Below are 17,589 nucleotides of genomic sequence, written 5' to 3' on the forward strand. Positions count from 1 at the left end.
AGTACCTTTTCACAGGTACCAACACAGTAATAATGTTCTGCACAGAGAACTACAAATACACAGTACCTATTTAATATCAGTGAGTTTCATTTTTAAGATTGTTTCAAGGAAGTTTCTAGAATTTGGTGAACATGCCTATAAATAAATGAAGATGACCTGCTAAGGTGTTGGAAAAGCAAACATCTTCCTACCACAGTTACCTAGGACCTTTCTAAACCTAAAAACCTCCAGTAGTCTTGTCATTCATTTGTTTAGCATTCTAAGATGTTTAAACAGCCTGACTTCTCTTTCACAACCTTGTTCGTTTTCATCGAGGTGTATCCATAACCTATAACACCTTGAATAGTTTTTCGGCCTTCGGTTTAATGTCCATTTGCACATTACACTGGCCTTCTATGTGAATACTAAAATTCTTTGAAAAATTACACTGTAATATTGTGTGAACTCTAATTTTTATTCCTATTTTTGAAAGTATAGAAACACTTTCGTACTTTGCCTGTTTTTGCTCCTTTATTATAAACTAACCTTCTGCTCGAGAACATGGTGAATTCTGTTCCATTTAAATTTATTTTCATGTCCCATGTTTCCAAATTTACTTTTTAAGTTCTGTTATTTATTCATCCATTTATACTTTTTGAGTGCTGTCTTACGTAAGGCAAACAAAGGACAAAACGGATTAAAGCGATTCAAAACACAAGAGAACCACTGGTTACTAGTTTATACTAGGAATTTTCTACCCAACTTCATTCTCTAGGGGAATTATTCAGCTCTTTTAATTTTAAAACAATCTTTAAAATTAATTTGCCCCACAATGGCTAGGAAAAAAACACTTAGAAACCTTTTTTTCCAATGTCCAGGTTACTCAAGGTACCACTTAATTTTTCAATAATTCACTACTGAAACTTACATTTTTAGAAATTTTAGTCCTAAAAATATACTTTTCTTTTTCCTATAAATATTAGCCTTTTTAGACAGTATTATTTTTAAGATTTTAGATTAGTCAGTATAATCATGTTTCTTAGAACTGCTTTATTTCTGGGGCACCTGGCTGGTTCAGTGGGTTAAGCGTCTGATTCTTGGTTTCAGGTCATGATCTCAGGGTTTTGAGACTGAGCCACCCTTCCCCTGCTGCCACTGGGCTCTGGGCTGGGCCTGGAGCCTGCTTAAGACTCTCCCTCTGACCCTGTTGCTTATGTGGAAACGTGTGCTCTCCGCCCCCCCCCCCAAAGAAAAAACCACCAAAAATTGTTTTCTTATTCCTAATCCCATAGTTACAATACATATTGTATTTTACAATACAATACATATTTACAATACATACCATATGTATATATGGTATGTATTTTGTGTGTGTGTGTGTATATAATACACACACACATATATATGGTATGTATTGTAAATATGTATTGTATATATCTAAAATATGATCATATATATAATATCTAAAAAATATATATAAAAATATATATCTAAAATATATATATATCTCCCAATTTCAGAAGGATTTACTTTATTTCTCTATTTTATTTCTATTATAAAATAGATTCTATTTATTTCTATTCTCTATTTCTCTATTTACTCTATTTCTTCCCCCCTTATTTTTATGTACATAAAAATCCCTGACTATTGTGGTTCTGTAAGTTTTTAATGTTTCTATGTAACAATTAATAAATAACCATTAAAAATGGCATGAAAATTTTATACTAATTATAAAGAAAGAAAACACCTCATATTATATGTATCTGTAAGGAAATAAGAACATGATCACTGACAAAGGTCTTGGCAAAACACCTTAGTCCATTTTAATGGGGTCAAGTCCCATTCCTATGCCCCAAGTCTATAAAATGTTCTAAAGCATTCCAGTTATAGAATAAGAGACAAAAGCTTTGTGGACCAAAAGTTAAAATCTGTGTAGATTATCATCAGAAACACAAAGCCAGTGTGGAAGGGAGTGCTGGAACCCCTAGTCCTAAGGATGGTATGATCATTCACTAAAAATAAATAAATAAAAAGTGATTTTATAATAAAGAGTGATTTACGGGGCCAAAATGTGCCGCACTGCAGGACAATCAGCAACGTGAACAGCCCAAAGAGCTTTCATTCTAAGACTTCGCAAAAAGATCCTAGCAACTGTATTTCCTACTTACATTTATGATAGAGGCAAATGGATTCTCAGCATTTCTGAAACACCCAAAGAACCATGCGGGAAAGGTCAAGGTCAATAGAAAATAGTATTTTTAAAAGGGAGTTCTCGGTTTAAGTAAGTCAGATCCTCAAAAAAGGCCACGATACAAAGGCTGAGGGCTGTTTCACACAGCCATGTAATATCTGATGAACTCGAGATTTCCACATACTCTTACCACTGGAGTAAACCAGTTTATTTGGGAGAATCTGTGGCTCTTCCTGCTTGTTTCCTTGGGGAAAGGATGATGCTAACATTTTCTGGCTACTTTTCTTTCTTTAAACTTCTTTAGGGTTTCTTTTAGTAGCATTGTGGTTTCCAGTTTCTTATGTGAATGCTTAGATTTAAATAACTCACTTTTTGGGGTGCCTGGGAGGCTCAGTCAATTAAGCGTCTGCCTTCGCCTCAGGTCATGATCTCCCTCGCCTCCCTGCTCATGCTCTCTGTCTCTCAAATAAACAAGATCTTAAAAAATAACCTAGTTTTCTTCAAGCGAAAGAATTAGAAATTAACAAATTCTAATTTCTAATTAGAAATTTAACAAATTCCTCGCATTCATCTTCATTAGTTGTTTTTCAGAAAAACTTGTAAATCATGTTGCTGCATTATCCTAGGGAGGTTGTAGAACCATCCAAAAATGCAGGACCATCATAAAGAAAAGCAGAGAAAAATGATCTGACAGACTCTAGAACTTTAAACAGTCACACCACTGAGCATTTACTATTTTATTTTTTCACATTGTATTTGGGTTATGAGTCACTTTTGGTGGTGTCAACTGTTGTGGAAGCCTATCTCAAACTTTGTTGAGGGCGCTAGCCGGACTGAGCTGTTTGTCAAGCCCCAAGCATGCAGTCATGGGGAGAAAGAGAAGAGACCAATAGCCCTGCATCATGGCAGCTCTATACCGACTGGCACAGGCCCAGCCCCCAGCCCAGTGACGTCAAATGGCTGTTTTAGAACTCTGCAAGTCAAGAGTCAGCAGTTAGAAACAGATTTAACAGATAAACATTAGATCGGACTCATGATCTCATCTGGCAGCCTTGCATATTTCCCATCCAAAAGTCCCAGCTGGGATCACACTAATTGGGCCTCTTCAACCACATTGAGCAACAGGCGAAGAGAAATTTAAGGAGAAAATTTTAAAACTGATAAGAAACATATTGACAGAGTGCCTGGTGAGGGGGAGCTGACACAGGCCATCTGGATGCTTGTGTCTGTGAAACCTTTTGTTTAGTGGAAATAATTCACCTAACTCACAAGCTGTACAAATATTAAGATCAAAAGTCCTAACTTGCACAACCTGTCAGGAAAACCTGTGATACAGGAAACAGAGACTGTTGTCCAGACTTCTGCTAAACCAAAGCCAGAATGTCTTTGTGTGATCACGGCCGATCTTGACTGCCCTGGAGTCCCTCTGCACTCAAAGAGTTTGTACCAGCACTTTATGGCCACATCTTTTGACCATGCAAGTATACTCGTGGTAGAGGTTCACGTCTAGAACATTTACAAGTGCTTTTGCTTGGTGATTTCCTTTTAACACCTTTGGAAGTGAATAATACCCCCACCTGTGATGAGGAGCCTGGTCTAGAACGAACGGATTAATTATACCATACTGTTTAGTAACTGGATAGCTGGAAGAGTTCAAGCTATTCAACAAAATTGAAATTATGCACAAGCCTGGAATAATTGTGATATAAATAACCATAGTGTTTACTTTAATACCAGGAATTTATGGGGATGAAAAGACAGTTTCCCTGATTAGATGGGCTGTTTTTAACACGTCACACTATCAAGTGCATTTTCAACATGCTTTCTTACAAATTAAGGATTTCTCTAAAAATTCTTTATCATACATGCTACTGAAGTGATAACACTTCCTTAATCATAAAGAATTTAATGCTACATATCCTCAAATTCTCTTCATTTTCCACTTATTAAGGCTTCTTTGCATTCAAAGTCTGTGTGACTGCCACTTTTTCCGCTTTGAAACCAAACTGCCCTTCAATCTCTATTCCAAAGTCTTTTAGACCTTGACAAACTACCTTTCCTTCATGTCTTGCATCTTGTACAGAAAAGAATATAAAGCCTAAGTCTTATTTACCCAATGGCTGGCTTTTCCCCCAACCTTTATTTTATTAACAGGTAAACTAAACAATTTAACGGTTACAGTTCTATTTATTAGAATGGCCATCACAGAAGAGAAATGTTACTAATCCCTGTTAAAAGAAACATTTTAAGTCATGTGAGATTCAAAAAGAACCCAAATCTACTATTGCAATCAGTCAAAAAGTACCAAGAACCCAATGATCCCTTCATACCTATTAGGATGATCACAATTTAAAAAAACGACAAGTACTGGTGAGGATATGGGAAACTGGAACCCTATATATGTTATTGGTGGGAATGTAAAATGGTGCAGCTACTATGGAAAGGTTTGGAAGTTCCTCAAAAAGCTAAAGCTAAAATTACCATATGACTCAGCAATTCTGCTCCTAGGTACATACCTAAAGTAACTGACAACAGGGACTCAAATAGAAACTTGTACACCAATACTCACTTGGAGCTTTACTCACAAGAGCAAAAAGGTGGAAATAACCCCAAGTGTCCATCAACAGATGAATGGATAAATAAAAGGTGGGCGATCCATATGATGGAATATCAGTCAAAAAAAGGAAGGATGTTCTGATACATGCTAACACAGATGAATCGTGAAAACATTACACTGAAGAAAGAAGTCAGACACAAAAGGACAAATATTTCAATATCCAGAATAGGTGAATTAATAGACTGAAAATAGATTAGAGGTTACCAGGGGCTAAAATAAAGGAGAAATTGGGAAGAACTGATTAATGGTTACAGAGTTTGTTTGGGATGATGAAAATTTTTTTGGAAATACGGAGCAGTGATGGTTGCACAATACAGTGAATGTGATGGATGCCAATGAATTGTGCACTTAAAAAATCATTAAAATGGCAAATTTTTATAATATATAACATACCCAAACCACTGAATTGCACACTTCAAATGGGTTATATGTTACAGGAGTTGTAACTCAAACTTTTAGAAAAGAACCCAACAGACTAGGGGTTGCAATGATAATTGGGATCATTTACATCAAATAGTCTAAAATCTGAGAGTAAAGCAAATTACTGCACTCATCCAGGCAATGTTTAGTTGTGAAGGCAACTTGCAGTGATGTCCATTGTTTGATGACATCAGACTTCTCTAATTCTGATACAATAATTTATAAGAGTCTATCATAAAACCTAGCTCAATAACTATTTAAATACAAAATACAATATATATATCACAAAATATGTGTTAATTGACTATGTTAACAATAAAGCTTCTGGTCAACAGTAAGCTATTAAGTTTTGGGAGAATCAAAAGGTATTGTGTGTGTGTGTGTGTTGTTTTTACTCAGGAAGTGGTTTGCACCGTTGATCCCTGTGACGTTAAAGGGTCAGCTGTACTTTAGATGAACAATTCCCAAACACCAGTGTAAGACAACGCCTGTGACGGAAACTTACACAAGCAAGGACCACGACAAGCCTGTTGATCTGAAGTATTAACTACAAATCACTCTTATTTCTTAAAACAAGATTTTTAACTAGGCAACAGGGACAATCCTGGGGTCTTGGCAGTTGGCAGGAAGCCAGGGATGGCTTATTCTCACTTCTGCTCAGGGTTTTCACCTGTATGCCTACTCTATTTTTTTAAAATTTCCACAAATTTTACTATAGCAGGCTAACTCTCAATCTCACTCACCATATTTGATTTACACGCCAAAATTACAAACAAATCCTAAATATAGCTGGATACTTTGGAATATTAACACCACCTTCATGGGAAATAGAAAACTGCCCATATGGAAATTACAAACGTGTAGGAAGGGTGAAGGGTAGGTCAGATACTTTGTTGTCAGGTTCAAGAATGAATGGGGTTTCTAATCATGTGGATTAATGGGACCGTAGATAACCTGAAGGGAAGTCTGGGTTTCGGTTATTTTTAGCTTAATTTGGGAGTTTTTGCTGTAAAAACAAAATATAACATATTTATTTTAGAAGATTTGAGTAACCTCCTGATAAAAGTTCAGTGTTACCACTTAATTCAATCTGAGCATGTTTTTCCATAAAATTATCAAATTGATGCATAATCCAAAGATGGAAGAAAATAGATTTTTAAAAAAATTCAGGCATTTGGGAGAAGACTAATTATTAATATTAATAACTGAACCAAACCATAACCAAGACAGAGAAATGACAACAAGAGGCACGGAGAAGTGGTTGGTGACACCATGAACTGTTCTAGATAGAGGTCCTTACTGGACTGAGGCTTTAGTTTCTCAATAGTGGAATGAAACAAAACATGACAACATGGAACTTTCCCCCAAAGGAGTGTGAGGAAACGCTTTTAAGAGAAGGCTGAACAAATGACATGAGAGGAATAAATTTTGTAATGGCTATGAGCCTCGTATGTTTTTAATTCACCAATTAGAAAGATGGCCTGAAAAGAGCATAATATGTTGGGCCACAGAGAAAAGCTGTCAGCTTCGTGATTAAGTACATTATCCCGAACGGGCCCATTTTCTCTGCAGAGAAAAGAAACCCTGCCCCACTGTCACACAGGCCAAACTTTATCATGGCCATTTGTCCTGGACGATATAAGTTAAATAGTCTGTCACTGCCATCAGGAAAAATGCAGCAGCATTCCATGGACCAGGCGAGCAGCAAGATGTTGAACAAAGCAGACAGGACGAAGATGCAGAAGGCTTCCTTCTAGTTGTAGCTTTAAACCCGAGCTTCCTGACCGAGCGATCCAGCCTTTCGAGGTCTCCGTTCCCAGAACAAGAGGATGCTTTCTAAGGTACAAAGGCCTCTAATACCTTACATATAATAAAAGTTAAACATGTCAAGAAATCAAGCATGAGCTCAGGAAATGCCTACACTCACGAGTCAGCCTCTGAGCAGAAGAGAGCTCAGGTTCAATAATTCACAAATAGTAAGTCACCCTTAGATCCACAGAATCTGAACAGATTCACTTGGAGTTCTTCCCAAGTTATTAATACGCGAGCAACAAAAGAACATTAATGACTAAGGGAAAAGAAGCTGCTAAAGGAAAGCTCACTGCCAATGACAAAGGAGGAAGAGCCAACCTAGAACCAGATGTCAGGACACGCAAAGCACAATGACCTGGGGCCGGTTGGCCTGAGGATGGACTTGAACACCTCACCTCCACTGCTGTGGTACAGGAGGGCTCCAAACCTGATTCTTGGAATGGATGTAACCCTTGTGCACCAAGAAAAATTGAAACTGTTCGCTATACTCCTGCTTCCTGAGGCAAGGAAACACAGTTTATGACCATTTAGGCAGTTTGAAAACGAGCTTCCATCAAACAAAAACACAAACCCTGGCCCGTAAGGGAAAGTTGCCTTCGTCAGATGACAGAAGTCACTACAAAAGCCCAGTGCTCCTCAGACAGTCAAGGCAGGCCGCAGAGAGCCAATTCTGTAAACAACCTTGAACTGCTGTTACTTCCTTTAGAAGAACAATGAAAACAACATGGTGAAAACTTCACCTCACGTAACTTTGAAGGACCCAGAATAGTTCTGCAGTTAGAAACGTGCTACCTGGTAAGAATGAAAGAATACCCGGATCTAAATAAAAGCCTAGTTTTATTGAGAAGCTTAAAATTTGGTTATACTGAGAAAATTCTGGCTCCATCTATGTAATGATAAAAATCAAAACAACTTTTGTATCAAAATATTCAATCACACACCGTGTTTCACTGTGTACCACTGGTACACAATAAACAATTGGTTTGTATTTTGTTCTGTGGTAGACAAACAGGTTAAGGCAGCAGTTTCTCTGACCAGAAGGTTATTCGCCCAAATCCGGGAAAATCCTGAGCTCTTCGGACTTCCTGGATTCCAAAGACCTTCATGAAAAACTAACGGTAAGAAGCAAACCATGTCTTTTGAGAGTATGTACATTTTTTTTCAAAGCCTGAAAACCTTTCAAGATTGTGTCACAATGACACCATTATGCTGAGGAAACAGACCCCTCCGGAGGTCTTTCCCTGCGGCCTCCAAGTCTCCAGGATACCATGTCTCTCCCACAGCCACCCCCCTCAGGACAGTCTGCTCTAGCATCCAGGGTCTCAAAGGAGCAGTTGGGAAGGGCACCTGTAGATTCCATAGCGACACAAGGGCCTACACTATGACCCTCAGATGGCCAACCAGTCAAGTGGCCACTTGCCTTTTAAGAAGCACCCTAAACCCTTTTGGCCGCCTTCATCGACCCTCATTTCATGGCCACTTAGGCCAACGGCCTGGAGCAGGAGGGAGCCAGACTTCTTCCCTCCAACTCTTCACCTCAGAATCAGCCCTCAGCATCTGGAACTTGGATTCTGCTTCCTTTCACCTTCTCTCAGCTGGGTTCCCCTTAAATTGTTTTGGTTTTCAGCACACTAAAGTGGAAAAATATTTTCTAAAATGAAGCTGGCAAAAGCTTCAAAACATATGGCAGACAAGATGCCTACAAACCAAAACAGGTACCTCCACTCAATTCAACTGACAACCATTTGCTACAGCACAATGCAGAAATGTCTTTGGGGAAAACAGTGAGTAAAGACTATAACCTCAAAAAAACAAGACAAAAAAAATCCACCAAACAACAACAACAACACACACACACACACACACACACAAAAACCCACACAGCTAAAATGGAAGCCTCACATGAGAAGGAAAGCCAAGTTTTCATCTACTCTTGGGTTAGGTTTAATCTCTGAGAGTATGACAATGGCTAAACCAAGGGGCGCATTACCATGGGCGGTGACCAAGCTCAATTAGAATAAGACATTGGCAGGTATTTGAGCATTACAGTAAAAGTTGGAGAAGAGCAAAGCATTATTCAGTAGTTTGCACATCGGACCATAATTCAAGGAAAAATCTCTTCAGATGGCTAATTAAATGGATGAATCCCTCCTATCAGAATGAGCAGTCATATTCCATGTGATTTCCTGCCCAAAGAGCTCCTACTGCCTCCCACCACCACCTCACAAGGAAACACCAATGATGACATCATTACTACTTACATTCAAAGCATTCTTTGCAGCTTCTGCTTCTGAGCGACTGTCAAAACTGACAAAACCTACGGGCTGAGGAAAGAAAAAAAATATGAACAAAAAACAAATCAGGAGATATCTATTTTTCTGGGTCAAAGGTGATGTCAAACCAAAGAGCTAAGATAAAGAAATGACCACAGGCAATGGGTAGAAATAAGAAAGCCAGTTCAAAAGAATCATGACGCAGTGGCTTAGCCAAATTTCTAACATGAATCAAAAGGGACTGTGAGGGTGGTTCTTCAAGGGCACAGCTGGGGATTTAGAGAATCATTAAAAAAAAAAAGTATCTAGAAGGGACTGGAAGGTGAGCAGCAGTGGACAGGAGAATAGAGGAAAACTTGGGTCGAAAGGCTCTACTTTCCTAAATCAAATTCACTGTACCTCAGTTTCTTCATCTTTTAAAATGGAAAGAGAACCGAATCACCTTTCGGTACACTGTAAGTGCAAGGAATACGATGACACAATGACACGCTGACTGCATGATCAGAACTATAAAATGCACATTTCCAGCTCAAATCCCAAAGGATACCTTTAAAATGTCTTGTGTTTAACTAGGTGTGTAAACCAAATTGTTCCAACTCAACAGGGAGGGGTGATAATCCCTTTGGACTCAATCTTTCAGTCCAGAAAGATGCTCGGAACATAGCTTATTCCTGACGAATCAGAGAATACCTTACCGAGAGACAAAAAGCGACTGAGAGGTGAGCACGCTGGGTGTTTAGCATTTGGGGGGCAAAAAAGCGTAAAGCCAAATATTTCAAGCAGTCTGTAGAAACTATCATGGTCACTGACTACCACTCTCCATCCTGCCCCTTCTGTGCTCTACCCTAGACTTGGGACTCTGCCTGTGGTTATTACAAGTTTGAAACACAGCATGATTCTCCACCAACAGATACTTACACGCACTGTGAACGTTCGCCTGTTTAACCTTATTTTTTAAAAATGGAAGGATGGGGAATAAAAGTGGGTTTGGATGATTTCTTTTGAATATACGGACCAATCCCAATATAATCATGCTGCCTGCCTTCCTCAGGGAAGGTCCCAGACATCCCAGCTGGAGACAACAGAATTGTAAATCATTTTCCTGTGCTAATTCCTAACTAATCTCACACTGAATTTCAAATCAACAACAAAAATTAAACCCTAATGAGAATTACAAAGGAGAATGCTGAGACCCAGGAACATTCTAGAAGAAAATCAATTCAAATTTACTGTGGAAGTGATCATTTATATGCAAGTTTGAAATTCTTACCTGCTTAGATGTGAGCTTTATAAGAGAACCCTCGTAGCCCTGAAAATTAAGAACCAAATTTAGACAAAAAAAAAATTACTAGGGAAAAAAAAAACTGTAATAGCATCTTGCAAAATTACTAGGAAAAAAAAAAAACTACCGTAATAGCATCTTGCTCAAGTAAAAATGAGTCCATTATGACTACTAATGAACTCTTCTTACAAATGCCTCAAAGTAACTGAGAAGGCAGATTTTACAGACATAAGCACATATGTGCCGATCCTTCCATCCTTAAGGCCTAAAACAAATCATACCTTGAAATTTACGCACATGTATCTAGGTTTGTTTTCCCTTTTTTTTCCCCCCATGAAATGGTACAATGGTAGGAAAACAGGTTCTTCTGTCAACAGATCTTTCTCATTTACAGAATTAGAATAGTGAAGGGAGCAAATTTAATAAGACAGGAAGATAAGTATGTGAGGACTTGGTCATGTGTTTGCTATAAAATAACAATAAAACATTAAGAATGTCCTACGTAGAACTTATTACTCGAAATTTCAAAACTGCCGGGAAAAGTTACATGGGTAGCGATACTAAATTCCGCTGAGTTATTTTGCTTCCTTCCTGAAGCAGCTAGTTTTCATGCTGGTATTCTGACTGGGACATTACAAAAATCCCCTGGAGGGTTCTTACTCCAGCCCACCCTCAAGGAGGAGAGAAACCCTCCCTTTGCACTCCCTCGCTTCACCCCTCCTGGGTCCTCAGGAGAAGGATAACAAAGTGTGTTTATTTCTGGAAAATAATCAATGGCTGGTGGCTTGCACTGATGGATGACACAAGGGGAAAAACACCACTTGACATGACTGACCACTGCACAGATCAGTGCCAAGACAGATTTGCAGGCTGGGGTCAACCTCCGGGGACTTTAATTAAAAGAGGGCTGTTAGGAATGTACCAGGGTCCTGACTCTTGCGTTGGGGTTTCTGGGCAGGATGTTGGGATTGATTCATCCTCCTATCTTCCCAGCAGAGAACTATGTTACCAATTAGCTACTGTAAACATTTTACCTCAAAGACCTTGAGCTCTTCTGGCCAAAGAGGTCATGATTCACAGCCCTGTCTCTTCCTTTCTCAAGGTGCTTTCTCTCCGAAAAACCTGGAGGTTTAAACACCCTGGAGGCCTCAGAGGCAAAGGACAAATGGATATTTCACTCAAGCACACCACCACTGGTGGCAATACACTGTGCTCTCTCACAGACTACTTAAGCACGGACGGCAGTCAGACTGCTTGGGTTTGAGTCCTAGCCCTGCCATTTATGTTGTGTGACTTGAGCAAAATTTATTCAGTTGCTCTAAGTTTCATTTTCTTCATTTGAAGAACGGAGGCCAACCCACTTTAAAGGGTTATGATAAAAATTCAATGGAATCATTCATATGAGGGGCTTGCTGGCTAAATCTCCAGTATTTTGTCCATTAATAAGATCAACTCGCTTCAAAAGTCCCCATCTGCCTGGGTGGCTCAATCCTAAACGTCTGCCTTTGGCTCAGGTCATGATCCCAGGGTCCTGGGATCGAGCCCCGCATCCCGCTCCCTGCTCAGTGGGAAGGCTGCTTCTCTCTCTCTCCCATCCCCCACCCCCTCAGTTGTATTCTCTCTCTCTCTCTCTCTCTGTCAAATAAATAAAATCTTAGAAAAGTCCTCATCCTACGAAAGGGACAAACAGTAAAAACGGGAACCCTGCAGAAGATACTCAGGAAATTCTACGAAGCCAAACCCCATCCCCGGCGTCTTCTCTTTCTTTCCCACTTCCTTGCGGCTGACCTCACGTCTAACCCTTCTGTTTCCCCCTGTACTGTCATCACTGTTACAGTAAGAGGATGGACGCTGGAACAGAGGCAGGTCTATTATTACATTATTACCTTCCCGGCACATAAGTTAGACTCTCAGCTTTGCTGGCTTTAAACTGGCTGCCCCTCCCACCTTCCTGCCTTTCCTACCCAGCTGCTCCCAGTGGTCCCATCTTACCTTCCCTCTCCCCGTAAAGGCTAGATCCTGTCCCTCAACCTGTCTTGCTCAATAGGATAGAGCTTCAGTCATTGATCAGGATGGTCTGCCACCTAATCCTAAGGGTGCCCCTGGCCAGGCACTGCTGCGACCATGTTCTCAGGGACCAGACACAAGCCCTCAATTTATCATGACATGATCCGGGTGTTCCCCTTGAGGGCCGAGGCCTCCGGCCCACAATCCTCCCAGTCCCAGTTTTCTCTTATTCTCCATAGGTTAGCCTTCCAGGTTTCTCCTTGGCAGCATGGTTATTTCTACTTTTGTCCAAGTTCCTGTTAAGTTTTCAATTCTAGCAACATTAACTATCTCTCAAGTGACTGCATCTCAATAGTCCCCATGGACAGGCAACTGAATTAAAATACTATACTATGTACCAGCATAACAAGTAATTCCTTAAAAGTTCATTTTACTTCGTTTGAAATTTAGGACATTCTTCCTACAGAAAAAATAATGGTGGTCAGGTTCTCAATCTGGTTTATGAAAGTGTAATCAACTTACTAGTCTCCAAAGAAGAATATTAGCACTATTTCAACTAATAAGAAACCTTGCAGAACAGACCTTGACTTACGTTATTTTACTGGGAATATTATAAATAACAGGAATTGATAGTATTTTTGGTGAGCTGTACTCAGAACAACACTCCCACCAGCAAATGATAAACAGGGAGGACACTAAAACTGTTCAAAACAGAGCCAGACACATGTCCCCATTACTGGGAAGCAAAGAGACTTTTCTAGATCAGCCATTGGGAAGGACAAAAGGCAATTTCAGTCTTTCCTGAGACTGCACACCAGAACTGAGTTGTTAAATCTCTTTTACTAAACTTTAAAAAGGGGGGGGGGGTCACTTTTAAGATGCTTTCTCAAACGTATTTCTTCCTGCAAAAAGCCCCTTTTTGCTTATTTATAAATAAGCCCTTTATAGCTTATTTATACACACACTTTTTGTCTCCTTTTATTAATTTCTGAAAGAGAAAAGGTACCTTAAATGGTCTGAAAAGCAGATAGAGCTCCCGAGGTTTGATATCCAGAGGGAGACCGCTGACAAATAGGGTCCGGACCTGAAAATAAATAAGAGACGTGATCACAAGACTGTACAATCCGAGGAACAGCTCTCACTTGTCATCTCAAAAACACACGTCTTCATATATTTCACAAACCCTGTGTAATTCATGTTCTTTCCGTTGCCCAATGAACACTCTCATCTTAAGACACCATTAGATGAACTCTCCGGTATTTCTACGGGATTACTCAGAATGAATTACCTCCAGCTGATTTAAATTTACAAACTGATTCCTCCTTCCTCAATTAGCCATTACCTGGTTCTGACATTATGAAGTAAAGAGGAGGAGGTCTACATAGTTAAAATATCAGTTTAAGGAAGAAAAAAAGTCACAAGAACAGTAAACCTACCACTCCTTTGCTCTAAATCAAATGAACACAGAACACGGTTCAAAAATAAAATCAGAACAATTTTTGTTTTTTCCTGCTTGTTTTGTCTTTGCCTTCGTCATCGGCATTAATAATTACAGTCAATTTCAAAAGTATCTTATTTTTAAGTAATCTCTACACCCAACATGGGGCTTAGACTTACAACCCTGAGATCAAGAGTCACGTGTTCTATTGAGCCAGCCAGATACCCCGATAATTTTAATACATGTAAAAAAGAATCCAAACACATCTAAATAGTAGCCAAAATGGAGAACTCATCATCTGTTCGGTTCTGAAACAGCATGGAGGGAAGACCTCACTGACCTATAACCCATCAGGCCGAAGATACAAATTACATGATTAGAGTCTACTAAAATAGAGAACACAGATGACACACTTCCATTTGGGAGATCAGAGAAAACATGTTAGTATTTGACTGGGAACTTAAAGGATGGGTAAAATTTCACCACATGGATATAAAAGGTGAGGGGAAATGGAAAAGACTCGGAGGCAAAGAAAAGCATTAACCAAGCAGGTGAAGGGGGAGATATCTCAGAATATTCTGGGAGAAGGCGAAGCCAAACCAAACCAAAGCTGAGGGTCAGACTACAGGGGACACCGCAAGTCACTGGTTCAGGAATCTGGTCTTCTTCCAACAGGCAAAGAGAAATCACTGAATGAATGGTCACCACCTCGTTTTCAACCTATTTTATTTAGCTAATGTGCCTTTAAGTTTTCTAACCTCCCCCCAAACACTGAAATGTAATGGACATATAACAATGTGTAAGTTTAAGATGTACAATGTAGTGATTCACCAAGCTTATATGTTACAAAATGATTGCCGCTATGGTGTTAGCTACTGCCTCCACTGTGTCCTAGAATTAACCACTTTTTGGGGGGGGGGGGTGAGAACATTTAACATCTACTCTCAGTGACTTTTGAGTATATAGAATACAGAATTGTTACCTCTAACCACAATGCTGTGCACTGGATCCCCATAACGTACTCAACTTCTAACTGGACATTTGTAATCTTTGACCAACTTCTCATTTCCTCCATCCTGATCCCCTGGTACCCACCATTCTGCTGTTTCTAGGAGTCTGACTTCACCCCCACATTTTCTATCCCTCCTCTCTACTCCAGCTGATACAACATGACTGAGGTCCTCATTAGAAATCACGTTGCTACTTAAAAATTCAATGCTCCGTTGTTAACCATCTATAACTCTGGATTTTCTCCCTCAGTGTGAAAGGGAGATCTTCTAGAACCCTAACGCTTTGTTGATTCTGGCTGTGAAGAACCACAAATCAGCAAGGAAGGCCCTTTTATTGATGGCAGCACACAGTAGAAGCTCATGCCATCTGCATACAGGTGTACAAGTAACACTATGATGATGTAAACAGCCTTGGAATCATGAAGGCCTTATTTTCTTGTTATTCATTCATATTTTAGATTTGTTGTGCAATTGTTGATATGCAGTTGACCCCTGAACACAGGTTTGAACTGTGTGGGTCCATTCACAGGCAGATTTTTTCCCCCAATAAATAAAGAGTACCATAAGTGTATTTTTTTTCTTCCTCACGATTTTCTTAATAACTTTTTCTCTAACTTATTTTACTGTAAGACTGTTGCATGAAATACAATATACAAAATCTGTGCTATCAAGTGTGTGTTGCCAGTAAGGCTTTCAGTCCACAGCAGGCTATGAGGAGTTAAGTATTAAGGGAGTCAAAAGCCATATGTGGATTTCTGACCGTGCAGGAGATCAGTGCCGTCTAGTCCCCACATGGATCACAGGCCAACTGTATAATAAACTCGTTTTTGTTTACAATTTGGTAAGTTTTGAACTATGCATAACCTGTGAAACCACCACAACGATCAAGGTAGTAAACAGATCTACCATCTCTAAGTTTCCTGCCATCCTGGTTCTATGATCCGCATCCCCAGGCAATCACAGATCTACCTTCTGCCACGATTAATTGGTATGTATGTTCCAAAGGTTTATACAAACGGAACCATAATGTATCCTCTTTGTCTGGCTTTTTGACTTCTGCGCAACTATTCTGAGATTCACCCACTGTTGTATGTATTCATAGTCTGCTCCTTTTCATTGACGAGTAGTATCCTGTTGTATGGATATACCACAGCTCATTTATCCATTCACTGCATGGGACATTGGGGTTACTTCTAGTTTGGGGCTTTTACAAATACAACGGCTAGGAGCATTCATGTATCAATTTGTACAAGTCTTTGTATGGATGTATGTAGGTTTTCTTTCTTCCTGGTTCATTCAATACCTAGGAGTGGAAGGGCTGAATGATAGGGTAGGTATATGCTTAACTCAAAAAACCAAGAAAACAAAAAACTGGCCCTTCAATTCCTTGTTTTAGGGCCCAGAACATGATAAATGCTGTGTACTTAAGAACAAATGTGTATTCTGTTGCTCTTGGATAGTATGTTTCACAAATGTCCATTAGGGTAAGTTTGTTATTCAATGTATCTTTTGCCTTCTTCCATCTCCCTCAACTTTGCCAGTGAGGAAAACTCTTTTTCCAGGAACTTGTTTTATCAAAGCTAAAGCCGAATTATGGACAAGTGCCAAAGACACAGCTGATGAGGGAATCCTGCTCTTTGGTGTGCCCTCCCCGCATCCACAACCCTCTTCCCACAGTCCAAAAGAGTAAACACCATCTGTCCTTGGCCGCTCTAGCCAGGACAACTTCAGTAGAGAAGGAATCCCAGCTCGCATTCATTCAGATTTTGCTGAGTACCCAACGTCTGACACTGTGCCAGGGGTTGACTGGATTACAGAGTTTTCTGAGGAAATAATGCAATAAGCAGAGCCTATGGTTTAAGCCCTGGAGTTCCCGTTGTACATCAGGGAAGCTTAGCTATGTAACAGGTATCAGTCAAAATTGAGGGAGTTAACTTAGAAAACAAACTACCATTTATAGTATTGTTCTAAAGAAAAAGCCCACAAACTTGCAAGTCAAACAATTTACCAACAAAATACAATAGAACTCTGGGGGTTATCAACAAAATATTACTTGATATAAACTAAGGTTCATATACATCAATAAAAATCACGTTCAAGGAAAAAATTACATTCAAGGAAAAAGTTTGATTTTATTCTGTAAAACAAACACTGACACACATACGTATTAAGATAGGGATGATAACACGCCTTTGCATAGACACCAAAATAGTTATATTTATAGAATTTACCTGGAGTGGTAAAGTGATTCTAATGTTCATTTGCTTATTTGTATTTTTTCTATAATACACATATATTAGATACTTTGTTAGATTAAGAACTATTTTTTATTGTTTCCTTTAGGAAACTATAAACAATGTCAATATTTATACCAATAAAAACAAAGTTTATGGAGGGAACTTTTAATGTAAATATTTCAGAATTAGAAGTGATTCTTATTTTAACATCTCGAACTACTATACATGAAAAAAAAGAAAACCCAGAACTCCCATTAACCCTAAGTTTGCCAATCACCCACAGATGACAAGAAGCTCAAAGCAACTTTTTTTTTTTTTTAAGA

The 17,589-nt window shown here is 39.2% G+C and overlaps 1 protein-coding gene across 8 annotated transcripts in view; it reads right to left on the bottom strand.

Annotated features, from left to right (window-relative positions):
• The window catches only part of RBPMS (RNA binding protein, mRNA processing factor), a 172,298-nt gene that overhangs the window by 82,584 nt on the left and 72,125 nt on the right, over positions 1-17,589 (bottom strand). For all 8 annotated transcript variants that reach the window (XM_080796678.1, XM_080796679.1, XM_080796677.1 and 5 more), the window contains 3 exons: positions 13,588-13,665; positions 10,563-10,601; positions 9,281-9,343 (listed from right to left, as the gene is read on the bottom strand). In XM_080796678.1, the coding sequence (XP_080652804.1) occupies positions 9,281-9,343; positions 10,563-10,601; positions 13,588-13,665 (180 nt within the window). The remainder of the gene's footprint in view (positions 1-9,280; positions 9,344-10,562; positions 10,602-13,587; positions 13,666-17,589) is intronic.

The sequence above is a fragment of the Martes martes genome (genome assembly GCF_963455335.1).
Source record: "Martes martes genome assembly, chromosome: 2".
NCBI lineage: Eukaryota > Metazoa > Chordata > Mammalia > Carnivora > Mustelidae > Martes > Martes martes.